This window comes from Heteronotia binoei, chromosome 19 (assembly GCF_032191835.1).
Source record: "Heteronotia binoei isolate CCM8104 ecotype False Entrance Well chromosome 19, APGP_CSIRO_Hbin_v1, whole genome shotgun sequence".
Classification (NCBI taxonomy): Eukaryota; Metazoa; Chordata; class Lepidosauria; order Squamata; family Gekkonidae; genus Heteronotia; species Heteronotia binoei.
In genome coordinates this window covers 36,349,277-36,372,500 of record NC_083241.1, presented here as the reverse complement: position 1 = coordinate 36,372,500, position 23,224 = coordinate 36,349,277, and the positions used below count along the sequence as shown (strand labels likewise).

The 23,224-nt window shown below is 46.7% G+C and overlaps 1 protein-coding gene across 2 annotated transcripts in view; it reads left to right on the top strand.

The window, feature by feature from the left end:
• SCAPER (S-phase cyclin A associated protein in the ER) overlaps positions 1–23,224 on the top strand; it is a 251,036-nt gene that overhangs the window by 212,826 nt on the left and 14,986 nt on the right. For both annotated transcript variants that reach the window (XM_060259908.1, XM_060259909.1), the window contains 2 exons: positions 1,309–1,546; positions 8,731–8,880. In XM_060259908.1, coding sequence (XP_060115891.1) covers positions 1,309–1,546; positions 8,731–8,880 — 388 coding nt within the window. The remainder of the gene's footprint in view (positions 1–1,308; positions 1,547–8,730; positions 8,881–23,224) is intronic.

The following is a 23,224-nucleotide window of genomic DNA, read 5'->3' as shown; positions in this document are numbered from 1 at the left end:
CTACCACTGAGCCACAGCCCCATTCATGGCTCTCCAGGGTCTCAAGCTGAGGTTTTTCACGCCTATTTGCCTGGACCCTTTTTTGGAGATGCCGGGGATTGAACCTGGGACCTTCTGCTTCCCAAGCAGATGCTCTACCACTGAGCCACTGTCCCTCCCAAAGGGTATGAGCATATGAAGCTGCTTTCTACTGAAATCAGACCCTCGGTCCATCAAAGTCAGTCTTGTCTTCTCAGACTGGCAGCGGCTCTCCAGGGTCTCAAGCTGAGGCTTTTCACACCTATTTGCCTGGACCCTTTTAGTTGGAGATGCCAGGGATTGAACCTGGGACCTTCTGCTTCCCAAGCAGATGCTCTACCACTGAGCCACTGTCCCTCCCCTGCTCTCCAGGGTCTCAAGCTGAGGTTTTTCACACCTATTTGCCTAGACCCTTTTTAGTTGGAGATGCTGGGGATTGAACCTGGGACCTTCTGCTTCCCAAGCAGATGCTCTGCCACTGAGCCACCGTCCCTCCCCTAATACATTTTAAGGTGCTGTTCAGTTTCAATATAGATGGGATCTTTCTTTCTTCCGGCAGTGATCCTATAACGACCATAGTTCCTCAGCCGTGTAGAGCGGCAGTCCTCTCCCGGTTTAGGCGCTGAAGGCCTGTCGAGATAATTCAGTTTTGCAGGCCCTGCGGAATTGAGAAAGATCCCGCAGGGCTCTTATGGCCTCCGGGAGGGCATTCCACATTTCAGACAGCGTTTGGGCGGTGCTTGCTGGTGGCACCGCTGCAAAAGTAGGTTTATCACAAGTCGGAGGCCCATGAGAAAGTTTGTTAGGAGATTTTCCTGTCCCACTTCTCTGCCTTCTGGGACTCTTAAGAAGACGGTAGATTTATACCCCACCTTTCTCTCTGAATCAGATCTCCTTTATCTTCCTCCCCCACAACAGACGCCCTGTGAGGTAGGTGGGGTTGAGAGAGCTCTCCCAGAAGCTGCCCTTTCAAAGGACAACTCTGCAAGAGCTATGGCTGGCCCAAGGCCATTCCAGCAGGTGCAAGCGGAGGTGTGGGGAGTCAAATCCGGTTCTCCCAGATAAGAGTCTGCGCACTTCACCACTACACCAAACTGGAGCAGGTGAATTTCCCCTTCCTCCTTTAACTATTCTCAGCTGCTTTCAAGAGTCCACAAGAGCATGCTCAGTCAGTGTCGTCCTCTGGGAATCAAGGTATCACTGTTTTTTGCCCATTGCCCTTTTAATTGGTTTCTGTTCCAGTGGAAGTACCTTATTCACATGATCCTCTTTTTTTGGCCTCTCTGATAGGTCTTGCAGCATATTTGATAATGCCCGCCAGGACCCCACGGGATTCACAGCCGCTCTCGAGGCCACAGACCTGGTTGGGGTCTTGCACATGCTGTACTGCATTCTCTTCCACGGCACCATTGCAGACGCCAGCACAGCGAGCCCAAAAGAGAGTTATGCGGAGAATACCGTCCAAGTGGCCCTTCAGAGCTTACGCCTCTTCAATAGTTTTGCTGTTCTCGATCTGCCAGCTTTCCAGGTAATGTCACCTTCCCAACACATGCGTGCACCCCCCCCCCTCGGTTTAGAATCAGAATATAAATTGTTATACTCTGTATCGCACAGTGACCGAAACCCAGGTGTCATCAGGAGGTCCACCAGTGGTGCCAGAACTCCAGAAGCCCTTCCACTGTTGCCCCCCAAGCACCAAGAATACAGAACACCATTGTTCTAGACATAAGAGAAGACATGTTGGATCAAGTCAATGGCCCATCCAGTCCAACACTCTGTCACAAAGTGTCCAAAAAACCAGGTGCCATCAGGAGGTCCATGAATAGGACCAGGACACTAGAAGCCCTCCCACTGTTGCCCCCTAAGCTCAATGAAGAAGAAGAAGAAGAAGATATTGGATTTATATCCCGCCCTCCACTCCGAAGAGTCTCAGAGCGGCTCACAATCTCCTTTACCTTCCTCCCCCACAACAGACACCCTGTGAGGTGGGTGGGGCTAGAGAGGGCTCTCACAGCAGCTGCCCTTTCAAGGACAAGCTCTGCCAGAGCTCTGGCTGACCCAAGGCCATTCCAGCAGCTGCAAGTGGAGGAGTGGGGGAATCAAACCCGGTTCTCCCAGATAAGAGTCCGCACACTTAACCACTACACCAAACTGGCAATGAGTACAGAGCATCACAGCCCCAGACAGAGTGTTCCATCTCTACCTTGTGGCTAATAGCAACTGATGGACCTCTGCTCCATACGTTTATCCAGTCCCCTCTTGAAGTTGTCAGTGCTTTCAGTGGTGGCAGCCATTGCTGAAGCAACATTTTAAAAAATCTACATGGCTGATCGGATCTGTAATGGCCAATCAGAAGCCTGGTTGAGCAAAAGCCCCGCCTTGCCCTGCCCACTTTTTAAAATGTGGTGGGCACCAGTAATGGTGTCAGCGAGTGCCACAGTGCCCACGGACCCCTGCTCTGGGATAACATACAACATGGCATGGGGGGGATGAAAGGCAGAAACTGAAGACACGGCCCCCTCACCTTGTGCGAAAGTACCTTGGGCTCCAGCCCAGATGGCTTTTGAAGCTTAGTATGTAATCATACGGAATGATGTCAGTGTATAAACTGAAATAAATAGATATTTCAGTTTATCGTGGAGGCCAAGCAGACATTAAGGTTATTTGGCTGAGAGAATCTCTTCCCCTAATGAAAAAAAAATATATCCAGTATTTATTTTTTGCAAGCATATTATTATTTATAATTTATTTATTTTTTTCAAGCATATTGTTATTTTTTATTATTATTATTTACTCATGGCAAGCATATGGAGTGATGTCATTGTGTAAACTGAAATAAACAGATAGTTCATCACGAAGACCAAGCAGGCACGAAGGTTCTTTGGCTGCGAGAATCTCTCGCCTAATTAAAAAAATATATATATATATCTCCAATAATTAATCGGTACGATGAGAAAGGTGAGATATTTTTCCCCCGAGCCAAGCCTACAAACAAAATGGAGCGGTCCCGTCACGTTTGGCAGGCGACTTTCTACATCTGTAACGTTTCCAGGGTTGAAAAGCGTTTCCAGTGTCGAAAAGCACTCAAAAGCTTTATTACGCCGAACAGCTGCTAGTGTTTCTGTCTTTATCTCGGGTTGGGGTGGGGGTGAGACTTGGCTTAGCAGCTGAGGCAAACTCGCTCATTCACAGAAGGTTGCAAGTTCCAGCGCCGCTGGAGCCTCATGCGAATGCCAGCGTGAGAATTCCCATGCGCTCCAATAGTCCCATGGTTTATAGGGCACGCTGTCCATTTATCATGAGAGTCTAAACACATCAGGAAGGTGTCAGAGAGAAGCAGTGCAGGATACCGAGCCCTGCCAGGGCCGTTGGTTTAGGAGGAAAGGCCGTTTTCCTTGAAAAATGATTTTTTTGGTTTTATGTATAAACTTCGGGTGCCCCGTGTCGTTATCAGAGAAGGTTAAAAGCAGAGCCCATCAACTTGGGAGCGACACTTGAGCCTTTGCAAAGGGAGAGAAGACACTGGACTCAAGAGGATGTCCCCGCATCATAGAGTATCGAGTAATAAATGATGGTGGAGCACAGCCCTCCGTGGGATTCAGTTCCCAAGAAAGCGAATGGGTGGTCTGTGCGCACATTTCTTATATAGTCCAGAGGCAGTTGTGCAGGACAGGGGTCACCCAAGATGGCACCCAGGTAGGCCATGGTGCCCACTGATATTTTTCCTGGAGCTCGCCAAGCGTTTTTAGAAAGTGAGTGGGGCTTTTTGCTCAGCAGGGCTTCCGATTGGCCACTGGAGATTTGATTGGCTTTGCAGATTTTTTTTAAAAAAATGTTGCTTCGGCAGCACGAAAGCAAGAAAATTTTTTGAAGTGCATTCGTTTAAAAAAGCATCTTGTCAATGTCAAATAGAATTCTGAGTGAGATGTTGAATAATTAACTATTAAAGTTACACGTGACCTCCCTAAATGACATTCTGGAGTTGACTCCACCTTCTGCAGCAGCCATGTTGTGGTTGCGATCGTCTCCCCATGTCGGAATTCCAAAGGTACCTGCCACAGGCTGAAAAAGATGAGGGACTCCCAGTGTGGGAGTTTTCCCAGGGTTGTCGCCTCCACCGTTATGCAACGAAGACCGAAAATTATTACGGGACATATTTTGAACAGATTCATTTGTGCTCTTTCCCCCCCGCAATTTTAAGCGCATCTCTTTTGCGCCAGCCCTAAAACAGCCGAGCTGAGGAAATGTAAATGACAGATACTTTCCCACAGGCCTGTGGGGCTGTTTCGTCCAAGTGAGTCGACTTTGATGTTAGTTCCTCATGCATCACTTTTCCCCTCTGACCCCACACCGCTTTTTCTGGTTGACATGTTTATTAAATAGAGGCTGCAGGCTGCATAGATAAAATGGACTTCTCCCGGATCTCCCCACGAGAACCAGTTTGCCTGTTTTCCACCAAGCTGTCCTCCCAGTGCCACAAAAAAAAAAAACCTGTGGCTAATGAGGATCCCCCCCCCTTTGCAATATACCTTACCAAGCAGTTTTTAAAGTTTTATTTGTTGCCAGTGATTGCCTGTGCAAAAATTCAAGAATGAGGCTTGAGAAATTTGTGAAGGAGAGATTAGGAATTTGTGAAGGGGGAGCCTGTGACCAATGCTGGTGGAGTTGGGGGATACTCTTAAAGGTTAGGAGACAGCCTAGCAATGTTATTCTGGCTCTGGTACAGTGGGGAGAGCAAAGATGGAGAAAGGGGCACTGTCAAGCTTTAAAAGGAATCTCCAGCCCATTTATCACAATGGCTAGGCTACAGTGATCTCTTTTTAAATATGGAGAAGATTATCATAAGAAGAGAAGCCATGTTGGATTAGGTCAGTGTCCCATCCAGTTCAGCACTCTGCGTCACACAGTGACCAAAAAACAGGGGCCATTGGGAGGTCCATAAGCGGGGCCCGAACTCCCGCCACTGTTGCGCCCCCCCCAGCACCAAGAATACAGAACATCACTGCCCCAGACTGTGTTCCAGCTGTGCTGTGAGACAGAGGCCTAGTGGGCCTAGGGAGCCTGTGAGGCTTGTGTCTCAGTAGAACGAGGCAGCCTACAACCCCCAGAATGCTTGGCGTTGGTTTCAACCAATCAGCGTCCAAGTAGGCTCTGAGGGGAACTGTTTAAAAGCTCTCTCAGGAGGCAGACACTGTTCTTTCCTCCTGAGAGGCCAAGCAGGAAGGACGGCCACTGTTTAGGAGGAAGACCCTCGCTCTGAGGGAGAGAGGGAGCAGGCCGAGGCCTGGGGCCTAACAGAATAGGAACAGTTCAGTTCAGTTGCGTTAGGGACTTTATGTTTATTTTCCTTCACCCACATTACTGTAGTTTTAAAGCACCTTACCTGTTCACTTCCCCTTTATTGATTTTCCTATTTAAAATAAACCTTTCTGTTGTTCTTTGTTACTCTGCCTGGTCTACGCGCCTGTTTTCTTGGCCAGAGCAGGGGATCTGAAGGGCTTGGGAGGCCTTCCCAAGGGACCCTAATTCCAGAGTGGTGGCAGCATCAGGTGGCACCCCCATCTGGGTCATGACACAGCGCTACCTTTTGGCTAATAGCTACTGATGGAGCCCTGCTCCATATGTTTATCCAATCCCCTCTTGAAGCTGTCTATGCTTGTAGCTGCCATCACTTCCTGCGTGTCATGGGTGCTGGGGACCCTGCAGAAGAAACTGTGCCCCTGCCACCTGCACCAGTGCCCCTGCCTCCTACTGGAGAAGATCCAAGCCCCCCTGCCTCGCCCTCTCGGGTGGCTCGTGTGCGTGACCGCCTTCGTCAGGACCTCGGATCGGAGGATGGCGGCACGCTCACGAGCAAGACGCTCCCTGAGCCCGGAGTTCTAAAAGGATCCTAGCCCCTCTAGGAGTGAGGATGCTTGAGTCTCAGCAGGATCCTGGCCGCCCTCTGAGTCAGCAATTAGTCCAAATGGGCAACAGACAGCAGAGGGCTATATAGCTGTGGGCTTTGGGAGGAGGCTTTGTGGAAGCAACTAGTCACTTACCTGACGTTCTAGCATCCACTTTGGCTTCTGGACCCCTTGACGTTGGCTTTGACTTCTGGACCCCCTGACTTCGGCTTCTGAACCTCTGACCTGCGATACCTGGACTGTGATTTGGTTTTGGCGCTTTGAACCCTCTTTGCTCACCAGCTATAGACCTTGGACTGCCCCTGGACTTCGCCTGGCCTGGCCCCAGCTTGTGACACTGCGGCAGTGAACTCCATGTGTTGCTCTTTGGATGAAGAAGTAAAAGCATTGTTTCTAATCATCAGGTTTTTTAGACACACGGGGAAATTGTTTCTGGCCTATAAAGCTCAACAAGACAGGCTCCACTTGATACGAAGGTGCATTCCTCTGAAGGGAGTGTCAAAGGGACAGGAGTGCCTTAAAGAAGGGGTCATTGGCCCACGGGTCACGGGCCCATCTACTGCATTATGAGGCTTAGTAAAACCCCTCTATTTTAAGCTGTTTGCTGGAAGGATTCACCACAAGTGTGCACGTGCAGAGAGTGTAGCTACCACGCCTCCTGGCACTCTTGACACACATGCTTAGAGGAGCAGCAATATGACAGAAGTCATACAGTGAATTCTCTCTTTTTTTTTTCAAGCAAGACCTCTGTGCTCCTCGTAGACCGACCAGCCCCAGCAGACAACCTCCCACTTGCTGGAGGGATGGATAGGCAATGAAATTGGAAAGAAAGGGGGGGTGGGAACCACTGCCAACATTGTTTTGGCAACAAATGTTTTTGAATGTCATTTCCAAAACAAACTGGAAGTGATATCGACTCATTCAGGGGATGCTCTGGCATTCGCCCCAAACTCTTATGATGAAGCCATAGAGTTTCAAGCCATGCTACAGCATCGCCTGGATGCGATGATGTCATTTCCAGTTCACACCAGAAAATGATTTTGCCCTTCGAAGGGATGCTAGACAACTAAGTCTCCGCCTCCTCTAAGCCCTTTCCCGAGAGTCGCCTCTTCCTGTCACATGACTATGGTATCAGGTGACCATGGTGTGTTAATTCTTTTTGCATGTTTGCATCTCCCATGCTTCCACTGAGGGATTAAAGGTGAGCCCCTAGGTCTGGAAAGGTTAAAGACTACTGTAGCCTTTCTGGCAGAACTGGGAGCTAGCCTTCTCTCCCACTTGCAACAGCTCCTGACAGCCAGCAGGGGGCAGTCATTTTATACAGCTTATTCCACCCCGAGGATTAGGTCAGGTTGCCCAATTTGGTGATGTTTCACTCTTCTGATTTTGAATTGTGTCTGGGGAGGGGGACAAACAATCACAATCTTGTAGAATGGAAGCCAGTGCTTTAGTAAAGACGAAGGATCACTGTCCTGGGCTTTTAATTCACTGCATTTGACGTGTAATAACATCAACCATTTGACATGTAATAACATCAAAAAGGCCAATGCCATGCTGGGAATTATTAGGAAGGGAATTGAAAACAAATCAGCCAGTATCATAATGCCCCTGTATAAATCGATGGTGCGGTCTCATTTGAAACACTGTGTACAATTCTGGTCACCGCACCTCAAAAAGGATAGCATTGGAAAAAGTCCAGAAAAGGGCAACTAGAATGATTAAAGGTTTGGAACACTTTCTCTATGAAGAAAGGTTAAAACGCTTGGGGCTCTTTAGTTTGGAGAAACGTCAACTGCGGGGTGGCATGATAGAGGTTTACAAGATTATGCATGGGATGGGATGGAGAAAGTAGAGAAAGAAGTACTTTTCTTTCCTTTCTCACAATACAAGAACTCGTGGGCATTCGATGAAATTGCTGAGTAGTCAGGTTAAAACGGATAAAAGGAAGTACTTCTTCACTCAAAGGGTGATTAACGTGGAATTCACTGCCACAGGAGGTGGTGGCATAGCCAGCTTCAAGAGGGGATTGGATAAAAATATGGAGCAGAGATCCATCAGTGGCTATTAGCCACAGTGTGTGTGTGTGTGTATAGGCCACTGTGTGACACAAAGTGTTGGACTGGACGGGCCATTGGCCTGATCCAACATGGCTTCTCTTATGTTCTTATCAGAAGAGCCCTGCCTACTGCCCATTAGCTTCATTGGAGGCCTTGGAGTTTTAGTCTTTTGGAAGGAGAAGTTCTTTCTCCATCCTCTCCACCCCATGCATAATTTTATAAACCTCTATCAAGGTCTCCCCTTAGTCAGTGGAGAGACATTTTGGTGTAGCGGTTAAGTGCAGGGACTCTTATCTGGGAGAACTGGGTTTGATTCCCCACTCCTCCACTTGCGGCTGCTGGAAAGGCCTTGGGTCAGCCATGGCTCTTGCAAGAGTTGTCCTTGAAAGGGCAGCTGCTGTCAGCTCTCTCAGCCCCGCCTACCTCACAGGGTGTCTGTTGTGGGGGGAGGAAGATAAAGGAGATTGTGACCACTGAGACTCAACAGTATAGAGTGGGATATAAATCCAATATCATCTTCTCCTCCTCCTCCACTCCCTCCTCTAAGCGGAAAAGTCCCCGCCTCTTCGGCCTTTCCTCCTAGGGAAGGTGCTCCAACCCCCTTATCATCTTGGTTGTCTCTCTGTTCATTTGTTATTGGATCATGCCCACGTGTCAGGTCTTGTGATTTATAGTTGTGGCTCTCAGTGGTTTATCTGAGCGCTTGCCGGTTGCGAGTGGTGATTATTCCTCTCATTTCCCCTCCCCAGGCAATTGTGGGTGCGGAAGGACTGTCACTTGCCTTCCGTCACATCGTGAGCTCCCTGCTGTGGCACTGTTCCCAGCACACCTGCGAAGCCCTGCTCCACGAAGTCATCGTTTGTGTTGGGTACTTCACCGTAAACCACCCGGATAATCAGGTAAGGGTATCTGCTGGAAGGAAGCTCCACGCGCTCTCTAACTCCCACACGTGTATGTCTCTCTGTTAAATTTTTTTTTATAGGGTTAGCTCTGCATCAGGTACTCTCGTCTTTCTCGCTTGAATTATAAAGCTGCCAACTTTGACCAAAATAAGTCCTTATGCCCTTCATAACATTAGCATGTTTGGGCAAGTAGGCCTTACCCCATTTAATATTCAGCAACCAGAGAAGCCACACAGGTCAGGGAGAGCCAGTTTGGGGTAGTGGTTAAGTGTGTGGGCTCTCATCCGGGAGAACTGGGTTTGATTCCCCACTCCTCCACTTGTAGTTGCCAGAATGACCTTGGGTTTGTTGTGGGGAGGGGGAAGGTAAAGGAGATTGTGACTGCTCTGAGACTCTCAGATTCAGAGTATAGGGTGGGATATAAATGCAATATCTTCTTTTCTCTGAGAACTTTTGGGATGGTGGCTCCAGTGCTCAGCTCCCCACATTTGCTATCCTCCCTGTTATTACCAAGGAAGCTTTGCGCAAGCTGCGGAATTGTCCCATGAATAAAAGTTCTTGGGAAAGCGTGGCTGTGTATACTCAAGAGCCCCTTGCGTGCGTGAGGAGCTGTCTCGGTCGGAGCTGCACAGAGGGTTCGAGAAAAATCTTTTCTTTGAAAGTTTGAGTTCTTAAGAAACTTGTGGTCAGAGCAGAACATGTCCGGTTCTTCAAGTTGCATGACGTTCCTTTTGGGTTGATGGATGGCACCGTGACGACATTTCCTCGACTTTTGCAACTCCTTTTCTGTCCCGTGCTTTCTTATTTGGAGGCAGCCTTGACTAATGTCTCAGAGCTGTGAAGCCATTATTCCTGTAGAAGGTCCCCGTCCCCCCCTGGCCCCATCGTTCCGTCTGTTTGCAGGACTCTAGTAAGAGCTGCTTGATATAGCTGTTGATGTGTGTTTTCTCGTGGCCGCAGTTGGGGAAGCTCGCATTGTTTTTGTTCGTGACCCAAGGTCGCTCCTTTGAAAAAGATTTGAGAAACTGCCTCAAGTTTCATTTCCAGAAGTGTCACTCAAAATGAGTCTTTGCTGCAATGGAAATTTGAATGTAAGGCCGGCATTGCTGAGCGTTGTCGTTGTTGTGTCGTTAATGCTGTTGTTGTTCTTAAATTTATAACTAGCCCTCCCCTCAAAGGGCTCCGGGCGGTACACATCACATTTCAAAACATACAACTGGTGAAAATATGCAATAAATAATAGAAAGTTAGTAACAGGTAACAAATACCAGACAAAAACAAATAGTTTGGTCCAGATAATTGATGGCATACACAAGATTTCTTTAAGCTTCCTTCCATTTTAGCAGTGTTGACAACTAGGGGTATGCAGTTTTTCTTCCCTCAGTGTTTTTCGGTTTGGGTCTATTGGACCTGAGAACATTTTGAGATTCCCAGGAAAAAAAAGCCCCAGATCCCAATACTGGTAAAGAACTCTCCTTGCAGGTTTGGCTGCGGCTCTCCGTCGAACTGTCCAAAAGACCCCAGCTGAGCCAGCAGGGAGATTGCTCTCCCCCCCTCCCCAGCTGTTTTGCAGGCTGTCTTCTGCAGGCCCTTTAAACACCCCCTGTTTAAAGGGACTGCAGAAAAAGCCCCAAAACAGCTGAGCCACAGGAGAAATCTGCTCCAGTCTCTCAGCTGTTGTTCCAGATGTGCCAGTAATTCCCAAATATATCCAAGATTTTTCGGGGCGGGGGGTTGTTTGTTCTCTCATACATATGGGATGCTGAAATATACTCAAAAATGCCAATAAGGTGTTTTTCAGGTATATTTTTGGTTCAGGTAGACCCAGATGCATGCCCCTATTAACAACATGTGCATTCTAGACTAAAAGTCTCTTCTGGGATAATTTGTGAAGATCTGTTTCAGGAACTGAATCCTGACAAGATGGATATATTGTTAATTCTTGGGGGTTGATCTATCTTAGCTGGATCATGGTCACATTAACCTTGGCCTGACAAGTGAAGAGACAGGCTGCGTTTCTGGAATCTGTTTGAGAAACAGGTTTGGTGGAGTTGCAAGAAATGCCCTCTATCATTCACATCCAATTCAAAAAGTCTACTCTTATGATTCTACTGACCTGACCATGACCACTGATATATCTGTAACCGTCAGAATAGACTACTATAACATGCTCTACATGGAGCTGCCCTTGAAGATAGTTTAGGACAGGGCTTTTTTGTAGCAGGGGCTCCTTTGCATATTAGGCCACACACCCTTGATGTAGCCAATCCTCCAACAGCTTACTGGGCTCTTAATTCAGGACCTACTGTAAGCTCCAGGAGGATTGGCTACATCAGGGGTGTCTGGTGTATTATGCAAAGGAGTTCCTAATACAAAAAAATCCCTGCCTATTTTAATCATACTATTTTATTGTGCTTAATTATAATTTTGGTCAACTCATTTTCTCCTACAACGCCTTGGTCTCTGCGTCTCTCGTCCTTTTCTGCAGCATACTTTTCTTAATAGCACATAGCTTGCTTTACCGGCGTGGAAGGCGAGAGCGTCATTTCCCCCCACTACCACCACCACCATTTCAGTATAAATTAAAAGGCACTTCTTGAGCCGAGCTACTACCTTCTCAAGAGTTGTTTCTTTTGTTACGGTTTCTTTAGGCCAGTAGCAAAGAGGGCTGTGAAATGTCTATCATTCTTGAGATGGTTAAAAAAAAAAATAGATCCTTCCTTTGTTTTGGCTGCAGTCCCTCAGAACGTTGAGTCCAGAGAGAGCTTTGACTTCAGAGGGCAGCATTTAAAACAATATTTGGAAGCCGAAGCAGAATTTTGCTCCACTGAAGCAGAGATCCAAAACCCCTGCCGGGATTCTGATGCTCTTCAGACCATGGATCGGCAATGCATTTCTTTGCCCTCCCCAGAGGTCGGCTGGAGCTTTTTGGATTCCCCGTGGCGACGGGACCAGCCTTCTTGGCATACAGAAGCGCCCAGGAAAATGCACTTTTCTCTGCCGTTTAACCATTTTGCGTTTGGCAAGGGCTTCTGGACAGATGGGGACTTCCTTGGAACGGCCCAGGCAGTGCTCGTGTGCCAACAATATCAAGGCAGCGGGGATTCCAAGGAAGCTTTTCTCGTGTGCCCTCCTCTGTTGGCATTTTCATCTGAGGTCGCCGGGAACTGTGTCACCCCAGCAGGTGGCCTTGCCGAATCCGCCTCGCAGCAGAGTCGTCAAAGACCCTGTTTTAGTTTGCTCTTTCAATTTGTTACTTTCAATATTTTTTTTATTTTATTTCATCTCAAATTCAGGCTCAGTCAATCTTTTGGGGGGGTTTTCCTCCCTCTCCTCCCCATTTCTGAATTTGCATCCATCTGACTGGGGGAGGGGGGGGGGCTCACATATTCCTATTAATTCCATCGAGAATTAGCATCACCGGAAACTCCTCCATGAGTCTTCTCTCCCTTTCATCCTCATCTGTTTCCCTTTTCCGCGTTTTCCTCACTGAAGAGGTTGTAACTCATTCACACAGTTTCTTCTCCTGAATTCTCTTCAGTGCAAAGCTAAACCCAGAATATATACCGAGACAGAAATATTCGAGCAACACTCTTCCTTTGGTTCCCAGTTTGACTTGGGAAAATCCATTGAGCTCAGCCTGCTCGTTATGGAAGAGCTGGGGAACTACCCCTCTGGACACAGCCTAAGTCCTGCATTTAAGCATATATTTCAAAATGTTTTATTTTCTGTTCTTTTGGCTGATTTGGAAAATGAAAAGCAGCGTAGGTCAGTGGACCTGCTGATCTGTCTCTGCATGTTTAGCATTTATTACATCTGTCTTGGACATATCGTTCTTACTCAATAGTACTCTTAGGCATAATATTTGTTACAAGAGTTCCCACTAGATGGGATGAGAGATCCATTTTTATGTCTTAATGATACCGATTTGTCAGTAAAAGCTTGTTTTTGTTTCTTCGCGTATTCCTCCATTTATGTAGTTGAGAGAAAGAACCCCTTTATGTAATTGAAAGACGTCCTTCCAGTCCTCATCTGTACACACTCTTGTTGTATTCTTCTCCAGACAAGATCATTCCGGCTCCAAGAATTGGGCTCCGCTCCATGTTATTAGGTGGTTTGTTGCACTGCTGCCTAACCAAGCAGAGAATCTTTCCATTCCCATCACACCAACTAGCTGAGCCACTCCCCATTTCCGCATTGCGTGTATTGTGTTGTGCCATCAGGTTTCTTCCATTTTACGGCAACCCTGTGGATTATTGACCTCCAGAATGACCTGTCATGTGCAGCCTTGCTCAGGTCTTGCAGACAGAGGGCTGTGGCGTCCTTGGTGGAGTCCGTCCATCTCGTGTTGGGTCTTCCTCTTCTGCTGCTTTCCACTTTTCCTAGCATTATTTTCTTTTCCTGTGTGTCTAAACTGTGGTAATTCTCCTTGTCCAAGAAGTACAAAAGTGACATGATACTGACAAATCGGTCATTAGGTCTGTCCTGATCGAAAATGATTCTTAGGCTCAGAAAACTGTTTCCTGGCAGCAGCAATCATTGAGTTGGAGATGACAGAGATGGAACACGGGACCTTCTCATGCAAGGCTGCTGAGCTACAGGCCCCCTCCCCTTCAGCTTGGGATTTTGTCCAAGAGAAAGAGGCTCTAAGCCCAAATCTTTCTCCCAAGCATCTTTTTGGAGCAGTAGCAGGCTAAGTCTTCCCTTGCCTTCAAAAGAGACTGCAGGTGGATGAGGACCTTGGAGAGAGATCATTGTGAGCCCAACACACACAGTTTCTTCAGAAAGTCTCATAAGAACATCACTGCTGGATCAGACCAGTGGTCCATCTAGTCCAGCATCCTGTCTCACTCAGTGGCCAACCAATTCCTCTGGAGGGTCAACAACAGGGCAGAGAGGCCGAGGCCTTCATAAGAACATCAGAAGAGCCCTGCTGGATCAGACCAGTGGTCCATCTAGTCCAGCATCCTGTCTCACTCAGTGGCCAACCAGTTCCTCTGGATGCCCAGCAACAGGTCATAGAGGCTGAGGCCTTCCCCTGATGTCGCCTCCTGGCTCTGGGATTAAGGGGTTTATCACCTCTGAATGTGGAGATTAAGAACATCAGTCCATAAGAACATCAGAAGAGCCTGACTGGATCAGACCAGTGGTCCATCTAGTCCAGCCTCCTGTCTCACACAGTGGCCAACCAGTTCCTCTGGAGGGCCAACAACAGGGCAGAGAGGCCAAGGCCTTCCCCCGATGTTGCCTCCTGGCTCTAGAATTCAGAGGCTTAGTGCCCCTAAATCTGGAAGTTCCCCTCAGTCACTATAGCTAGTAGCTACTGACAGACCGTCTCCTCCATGAATCTATCTAATCCCCTTTGAAAGTTGTTTATTCCCGTTGTCATCGCTACATCCTCTGGCAGCGAGTTCCACGTTTTAATCACTCTTCTGGCTTTCCTTCACCCTCAGGGCAGCTGTTGAGGAGGGACATCTACCACCCACCATAGTTGCGGCTTTCATTATTCACGGTGGGATCTCTTCCTTCACGTAACCTTTATTAAACACTTGTTACAAACACTAAACAATCTAAAAATATTGCATAGCCTGCTAACACAAATATATGCATCAGAAAGCTCCTTGATAAATGGTCATAACCTTAAACAGGAGAGAGATGAAATTATTCCTGACCGTTCGTAACCAGCCCATGGGTCCTCTTAGCAGCTAGGGAATACCTAGCCACTTGATTGGTAATGTTAGGATTCCAGTCAGATGAAAACCAACCAACCACTCATCTGAATAAGGGGGGGTGTCTCTTAACAAAACGGACCCCATGATGTCGCAGAGGGGCTAATAAAGGGAGGACCTTGCAATCAAAATAATGCCTGTGAGTAAACCAGTCGGGGGGGGGGGGGGAGCGGAGGGTTCTATTTGAGGATTACACTTCCCTAATTAAAATGTCACTGTTAATGAGCCTCCGCCTCCCACCTTCTGATGCTTTCCCTTTTCTCCTCTCCACCCCTCCCCAATCTAATTAATTATCATGAACCCAATTAGCACGTGTTGCCAGCTCTTGGGCTCATTTGCATTTTATATTGGAGAATTAAATGTGGCCTGATAATTAAATTAACATGAATGACAGATGAGTTGGCATCGCATAGGGAATATAATTTTTTTTTTTTAAACAAACCCTAACTTTTGCATATTCATTGCTGCGTGTGAATATTTTTAGTTTGGCAGATCTTTGCAAATGGAAGTGCTTCGGCTCGCGATCACGCATGGCCAGATGCAAAGTTGGTTGGAGTTCTTCCGTCATCCCACTGCGTCTCAAATCATAAATATAACTTGGTTACTTCCCCGTATTCACGTCAGCTGTTTATTTGACATCCGTTTGCCAATCTGATGAAGCCAAGAAACCTGAAGTGCAGTCCAGAAACGTCTAGATTGGCTGGCTTGGAACTAATATCTCAGGGAGAAGAAATTTTTTTACTTGAATTTTTTACATTTAAAATATTGATGATTTTAACCAAGGGTGGTCAAACTTGCTTAACATAAGAGCCACATAGAATAAACGTCATATGTTTGAAAGCCACAAGACATGAATACCAGATGTTTGAGACATAGTGAGTGATAAAGGATTTGTTTTGTAGAACCATCCAAGAGACTCAAAAACAGAATTGAAGCAAAGCATGTGTTGACACATTAAATTATGCAAAATTGCATAATAGGATCCAGCTTATAGCCAGCTGTACACAGTACTACAGACCCTAGTCCAGGGGTGTCAAACATGCAGCTCGGGAGCCGAATCAGGCCCCCTAGAGGGCTCCTATCAGGCCCCCAAACTACTTGCTGTCATCTGCTTCCTTCTCCCTCTCTCTTGCTTCCTTCTGCATAATAGCTTGCTTTGCCAGCCTTGCGCACAGGTACAGAGCAAAACCTCTATTTTCTCCATTGGCTGAGGCTCCTCCCTTGGGAGGAAAGGAATAGCTTGCTTTGCTAGGCTCTCTCGGTCACACAGCAGAGCTACTGAGCCAAGTGTCTCTTCCTGGAAGGAAGGAAGGAAGGAAGGAAGGAAGGAAGGAAGGAAGGAAGGAAGGAAGGAAGGAAGGAAAGAGAGCTTCTTTTGCCCAGTTCTCTGGATCCCATGGGAGAAATACAATGAACGCACCTTTAAGACCAACAAGAACAAACGTTTTAAGGATCTTTTAAGGATTTCTTAACCTTTGTGTTTGTGTGTCCTTTATAAAGTTTATATCCCTGCTACCAAATCATAGATAGGTACACACATGGCCTGGCCCAACCCAACATGGCTCGGCCTGACAAGGTCTCATTTATGTCAGATTTGGTCCTCATAACAAATGAGTACGACAAACCTGCCCTAGTCCCTAATGCTTTATCCAAGTAACTTTGTGAAACGTTTTGTACAGTGTCAAAAGCCCTCTTGAACAGTTGGGTTTTGCATAGTTTGTACTACCTTGGCATGGAGGCAGACATATATCAACTATGATTGCCTTCAGAATCTTCAATAGCATGTAATATTCTTCTGCTGAAGGCTTGGTGAACAAAGTCTAGGAACTTCCTCAATTATAATCCATATTCTACTTCCACAGGCAAACAAAAGGGTAGACCCAAACAGGATTAACCCGCCTTATCTCGCAGTCTTTGGATTTATGGGTTGCTTTGTCATTTAATCCTGTCTTCCCACTCAATTTCTGAGTTTCGGTCTGCGGTCATTTTAAATGAAAAGAGCCAACATAGTGTAGTGGTTAGTAGGAAACACAAGACTCCCTTCTCCATAGTCCGGCCTCCAAGGCAGTGCTTCAGCCTGTGGTTTGACAGTTTGCTCTCAACAGCAAACCACAGTTTGGATGAACTCTGGTTTTCAAGCCACCAGCAGCAAACAATAGCCACTGGTGCAAATCTAACAATAAGCCCTGGATTTTGGCACTGCTTTTAAATGGAACAAATTAAGCCTTAACTTTAGTATATGTTTTGCCTGAAATGACCCCAGAATTGAATGTGACTTTTGACTGTAGGAATCCACTGGAAAAATTCAGGAGTGCACCAAGCCCAATTATGCAGTTTTTCTCTATAATAATCAAGGGTGGAATTCTAGCAGGAACTCCTTTGCATATTAGGCCACACAGCCCTAATGTAGCGAATCCTCCAAGAGCTTACAAGGCTCTTTTTTGTAAGCACTTGGAGGATTGGCTACATCACCGGGGTGTGGCCTAATATGCAAAGGAGCTCCTGCTACAATTCCAACCCTGATAATAATTATATTCCAGCCATCTAAATGTGGACAGTGAAGAAAGAGACACTGGAAAGACAAGGCAAGTCATTTGAGAAAAGAAAATGAGGTGCTACAAAAGAGCTATGTGAGGCCAGATACACATTTAAGATTTATAATACCTTTGAATTCACTGAGTGGTTTTCAGGAAAGGAAAGGAGGCACCAAAGAGGACTCTGAAATAGGACAAGGGATAAATAGTTTAACATTTGGACGTTGCTGACATTAAACTTGTTTTAAAACATCTTATGGGTTGCAGGGAATAAAATGAGATGATTTTGCAGTCTGCAAACTGAATTCCCGTGATGTTCAGACAGCTGGGCAGAGTTAGGAAAGCAGCGATCCCTGAAAGGTGAGGTTGTCAGCTCTGGGTTTGGAAATTCTTGGAGATCCAGTGGTAGAGAGGTGGAGTTTGAGAGGGGGCTCAGCAAAGGATGTGATGCCCAAGAGTCCATCCTCTGAAGCCACCGTTTCCTCCAGGGGAACTGATCACGGTATTCTGGAGATCAGTTGTAATTCAGGGAGATCTCCAGGCTTTACCTGGAGATTTGGCAACCCTACAAGTAACTTGTGGATTGGCTTAAAAGTGGATCAGTCAGGTGGTTCCTACTTAGTCCTTTGCAGAAATGCATCCATATCTCACCCCCCCTTAAAAAAAATAAATCACTAGTCATGTTTTTCCACAAGTCTGTTCAATAGATCAGCATTAGCAAACATTTTGGGCCTTTTAGCTTTAGAGTTTCTGCCACAAAATAAATCTTCAACAACACTGTGAGGACCTCGCCCTTCGCTCGGGTTCCACCTCTAGCCAAGCCGGTCAGTCTTTTATTCTCGAGGCACTCGGATGTCACCCAGTAATTTAAAACAAAGCCAGGAGCCTTCAAGGCAATGACATGGACATAGAGAGCCACCGTCTGTACCACTTCATAGCTTGTAGATCTTCAGCCTGCTCTCTGATGACAGCTCCTTCAGCGGCTTCCTCTTTTGCTGGGAACATTCTGATCCCACAGCCAATATAAGGCTTCGCTGTACAAAGTTCTCCAAGTGTTGATGGACAGACTGACAGCTTCAAGGAAGAAGCTGTTATGTTCTGTGCACAGCGTCCTTCCCGGTTCAGTTTGGGCATCTTGTCTAGGTTTGACTAATCCTTGCGAAGCCTAAGGCTATGGAGGGACTCTCTCCTTTCTGTTCATTTTGCCCCTCCAAATGGAGCTTCCTCGTCCTTTGTCATGACAGAGCATCTGTTCAGTGGGACCATGGCTCGAGGGTAGAATATCTGCTTGGCACGCAGAAGGTCCCAGGTTCAGTTCCCAGAATCTCCATTTAGAAGGATCAGATAGCAGCTGCCTGAGCCCCTGGAGAAGGAGGAGGAGGAGGAAGAAGAAGGAGGAGGACTGCAGATTTATACCCCACCCTTCTCTCTGAATCAGAGACTCAGAGCAGCTTACAATCTGCTATATCTTCTCCCCCCACAACAGACACCCTGTGAAGTGGGTGGGGCTGAGAGGGCTCTCCCAGAAGCTGCCCTTTCAAGGACAACTGCAGTAGCTGTGGCAGACCCAAAGCCATTCCAGCAGGTGCAAGTGAAGGAGTGGGGAATCAAACCCGGTTCTCCCAGATAAGAGACCGCACACACTTAACTGCTACATCAGACTGGCTGCACTTTCTAAATAGGCAATCTTGGACTCAGTGGGACAGGGGTCTAATTCAGTATAGAGCAGCTGCATGTGTATATGTGTTATAGGGTAGGAGTTATGGCTCAGTAGCAAAGCATCTGTTTTGCAGGTAGAAGGTTCCCGGGTTTTGTCTCCAGCATCTCCAGTTGAAAGAGTCAGGTGGTCAGTGACATTTAAGATCCCGGCCTGGATAGGTGCTGCCAGCCTGAGTGGACAGTACTGACCTGATGGACGAAGGGTTGGATTCAGTATAACGTAGCTTGTGTTCATGAGTACTTTGGGAAAGAGCACAGTAAGTGCTATAGGGAAGGGGGACACGGGCTGAAATTCAGAAGTAGTGGTAATAGCCTAGGAATGCCCGTATACATGAATGCTTATGCTTCTCTGTATCCAAGCCTGTGTACAGTAGAATGTGGGATCAAACCTGCCCCACCAGGTACACATCCTATCTTATGGCCTGCCAGACATATACTTGTAACGTTTGCATTAGGACAACTTGCATAAAATCCAGTGTTGTAACGAAACAACCAGGGGTGGAATTCTAGCAAGAGCTCCTTTGCATATTAGGCCACACACCCCCTGATGTAGCCAATCCTCCAAGAGCTTACAAAAAAGAGCCCTGTAAGCTCTTGGAGGATTGGCTACATCAGGGGTGTGTGGCCTAATATGCAAAGGAGCTGCTGCTAGAATTCTATCTCTGGATCCTGTACTAAGAGCCCTGTAAGCTCTTGGAGGATTGGCTCCATCAGGGGGTGTGGCCTAATATGCAAAGGAGCCCCTGCTAGAATTCTATCCCTGGACCCTGTACTAAGAGCCCTGTAAGCTCTTGGAGGATTGGCTCCATCAGGGAGGTGTGGCCTAATATGCAAAGGAGCCCCTGCTAGAATTCTATCCCTGGACCCTGTACTAAGAGCCCTGTAAGCTCTTGGAGGATTGGCTCCATCAGGGGGTGTGGCCTAATATGCAAAGGAGCTGCTGCTAGAATTCTATCTCTGGACCCTGAAGTAAGAGCCCTGTAAGCTCTTGGAGGATTGGCTCCATCAGGGGTATGTGGCCTAATATGCAAAGGAGCTGCTGCTAGAATTCTACCCCTGGAAAACAGCCTTTACAGAATCCCCAAAGCAACCGTATAGTTCATTGGATTTCAAAGGTTTCAGCCAAGGGTATCAAGGCCGGAGTTTGGGGCAAAAGTCTGGTGACCCAGCCTGTGACTCCCCAGCTGCAAGCTTTAGCTTGAGATGGATAAGTTCCACCCCTCTAACTGCCACCCTTATTCCTCCACTTCTTTGTTCCCAGAATGAGTGACACAGGGGGTCCCTAACATCATTAAGTCCAGAATCTACAACAGGGATCACCAACCTTTTTGAGCCTGCAGGCATAGTTGAAATTCTGGCGTGGCAGGCGCAGCAACACAACGGCTGCCGCAAGAGGCAGAGCCAACCACAGAATGGTTGCTACAGCTTAACTTCAAGTAATGCAGTGTAGATCCCTTCTGCTGTGGAGGCAGCTGCTGCTAAAGCAACATTTAAAAAAAAAATCTGCAGTCAATCAAATCTCCAGTGGCCAATCAGAAGCCTTGCTGGGTAAAACTGTCCCTGGCCCCGCCCACTTCCTAAAAACACATGGCAGGTTCCAGAAAAGGTGTCATCTGTTGCTGTGGGCACCACATTGAGGACTCTCGGGCTACAATTACGTGCAATGATGGCTTAAACTGTACATAAATGTTGCCCCCATGCATGGACATTCAGTGATGGGACAACGATGTACAGTGGGCTAGATGAAGGGGCACAGTCCTCCTCCCTTACCACAGTTAACCTTTACCCACATTTGCCAAAACCAAGCTTGATTGGTTCCCAATCAAATGCACACTGCCAGTTTGATGTAGTAGTGAAGTGCGTGGACTCAAACCTAGGAGAACTGGGTTTGATTCCCCACTCCTCCCTATGCACCTGCTGGTATGACCTTGGGTCAGTCATAAACTCTCTCAGAGCTGTTCCTCTCAAGAGCAGTTCTCAAAGAGCTCTTTCAGCCCCACCTACCTCACAGGAAAAGGAAATTGTAAACTGCTCTGAGACTCAGAGCGAAGGGTGGGATATAAATTCAATCTCATCGTTGTTGTCCTTCTATCTTTTTTGTGACACTTCCCTAAATCTGGAGCATTCAGACAACCATCCTCTGATCCAGTCTAGGCGGATTGTGAGCGGGGAGGGGAGAAAGTCACCCTGGATGGGGAAAAGATGTGAACGAGGCCCACGTGAAATCTGTTTAGCTTGCGAAAGCCGTAAGCAGCCGGACATGTCACATAATTCTTATCCGGCATGGACGTATTTAAATATCTCATAGAGCTCACTGGAAGAATATGGAAATGCAACCGCATTGTATGATAACGGATGGGGTCATGCCAGACATTAATTCACCCTAATCGTCTCTACAACCCTACCGCTTTTCCCATGGCACTCGCACAAGAACTCAGAGAGCGGGACGTCTTCTCAGTAAGCTGCCTGGGCGCAAAGACATGCTTGCATTAGAACGAAAGAGCCCGAGGGCATCGATCTTTCTTTTCCATTTCCAAGCTTCCTTTTTTTCTCATATGCTGTGTATTTTCTTACATCTGTTCCTTATATATTCATTTTTTCTCGAACTAGTTTATCCGTTTTAAATGCAGCATTTGTTTATCCTTTTTAAAAATTTTATTAAGATCGCTATCTAAAGAACATTTAAAAGGTGTCACAGTTTTCTTTTGCCATACTGTCCCAGAGCTCCAAGCCTGCACGTAACGCGGCTGTTTGAGATCAAGCAATGCAATTGAGTACAGGATCGCAGGTTTGGGGGGGTTGCTGAGGGTAACCTGTTGGGCTGCAGTAGAACAGCGAGGTTCAAGGCCAGTAGCAGCTTAGAAACCAACAAGATTTTCAGGATAAAAAGTTTTTTGAGAAGCAAAGTTCCCTTCATGGTATCTGGCAAAAGGAGCTTTAGGTCTGGAAACCATATACCCCGAAAAATCTTTTGGCCTCAAAGGTGCCACTGAATTCGAATGGAGTTGTTTTAGAGTGCTACCCTAGCTTCGTGTGCTTGGTAAGCTTCACGGAAATAAGATTTTCTTCATAAAGAAACACTGTTCTTCTATAGCGGGGGTGACCAAACTGTGGCTCTTTCACACATATTGTGTGAAAGACAATGTGTGAAAGGGGTGGACACTCATACATATTGTGTGGATTTTGACACCCCCCCACCTCCCTGTTGGTCAGCTTGGAGAAGGCATTTGTCACTTTAAATGGGATCTTAAGATTTAGACAGCTTGTATGTGAACAGGGGGATTAGGAAATGTACGTTTTAATATCCAAGTGTACCAATTATGAACACCATCTTTGTGAATAAACTCAAGACAATTTCCCCCATTTGTCTGAAATTTGGCATGGAGGATGCGTTGATTCATTTGTTACTGTCTTTCGCACTAACCAACAGATTCTTGTTGAACTGTCCGTTGGAATGAAGATTGAGTTTCAATCTGATTTTTGGCCCCACGCACTTGTAATGACCATTAAATATTCAGGTCTGACCTCCAAGTGAAAATTACAGGGAACTGTTATTACAGCAAAACTTGAAGTTATACTTACTTTCATTTGGCGGGAGGGATTGTGTTCATTCAGGTTCTTAAAACAGACCAGATGATCCTTTTAAAACTTGAAAATAACAGTTTTCCTATGGGAAGGTCGATATCAGTGATGAATACTAGCAAAAACACTACTTTTTTTTTTTTTTTTTTGCCTGAAAGATCCCTTACTAATGGTGGAGGAAGAAAAACGAGAGCAGGGTTTGACCAAAGCGATGACATCCCCTTCTGATTAAATGCTTACAGTCTGGGAATTGTTTATAGAGTAACAAAGAAATAACGCAGATCTGACTGGAGGGAGAGAGAAAGAGGGGTGGATACTCATACTTATCTACTAAAAGAACAGGTTCTTTCATGTAGTTATAAACAGCCTCCCGTAAAGCCAAGCGTTCTAAGCATCCAGCCGGGGTATTGTACTGTTCAAAATTGTATCTCGCCGAAGTTCAGTTTCTGCTTGTTTGAAACTGGTCGCTCTTTCACTCCAAGCTGAATGTGCAGAATGGAAGGGCACGAACTGAAGTCCCCCCACGGTGGAGTTCCACCAGTCAAAGCGTTTCTAATGGCCATGTTCCAATTTGTACGGGAGACTCCCAGAATGGCAGCTTGCGGCCTTTTAGACCCATTAGCTTTTTAGCCCAACACACTCCTAAGAGAGTCAGATCTGAACAGAGAATAAATGGTTGCAAAAGGTCAAATAGAAGGGAGCGGGGGGGGGGGCACGTTTCTCACGTCACTTAACATAGAATTCATCTTTGCTACAAAGGAGATATTGCTGTAGTGG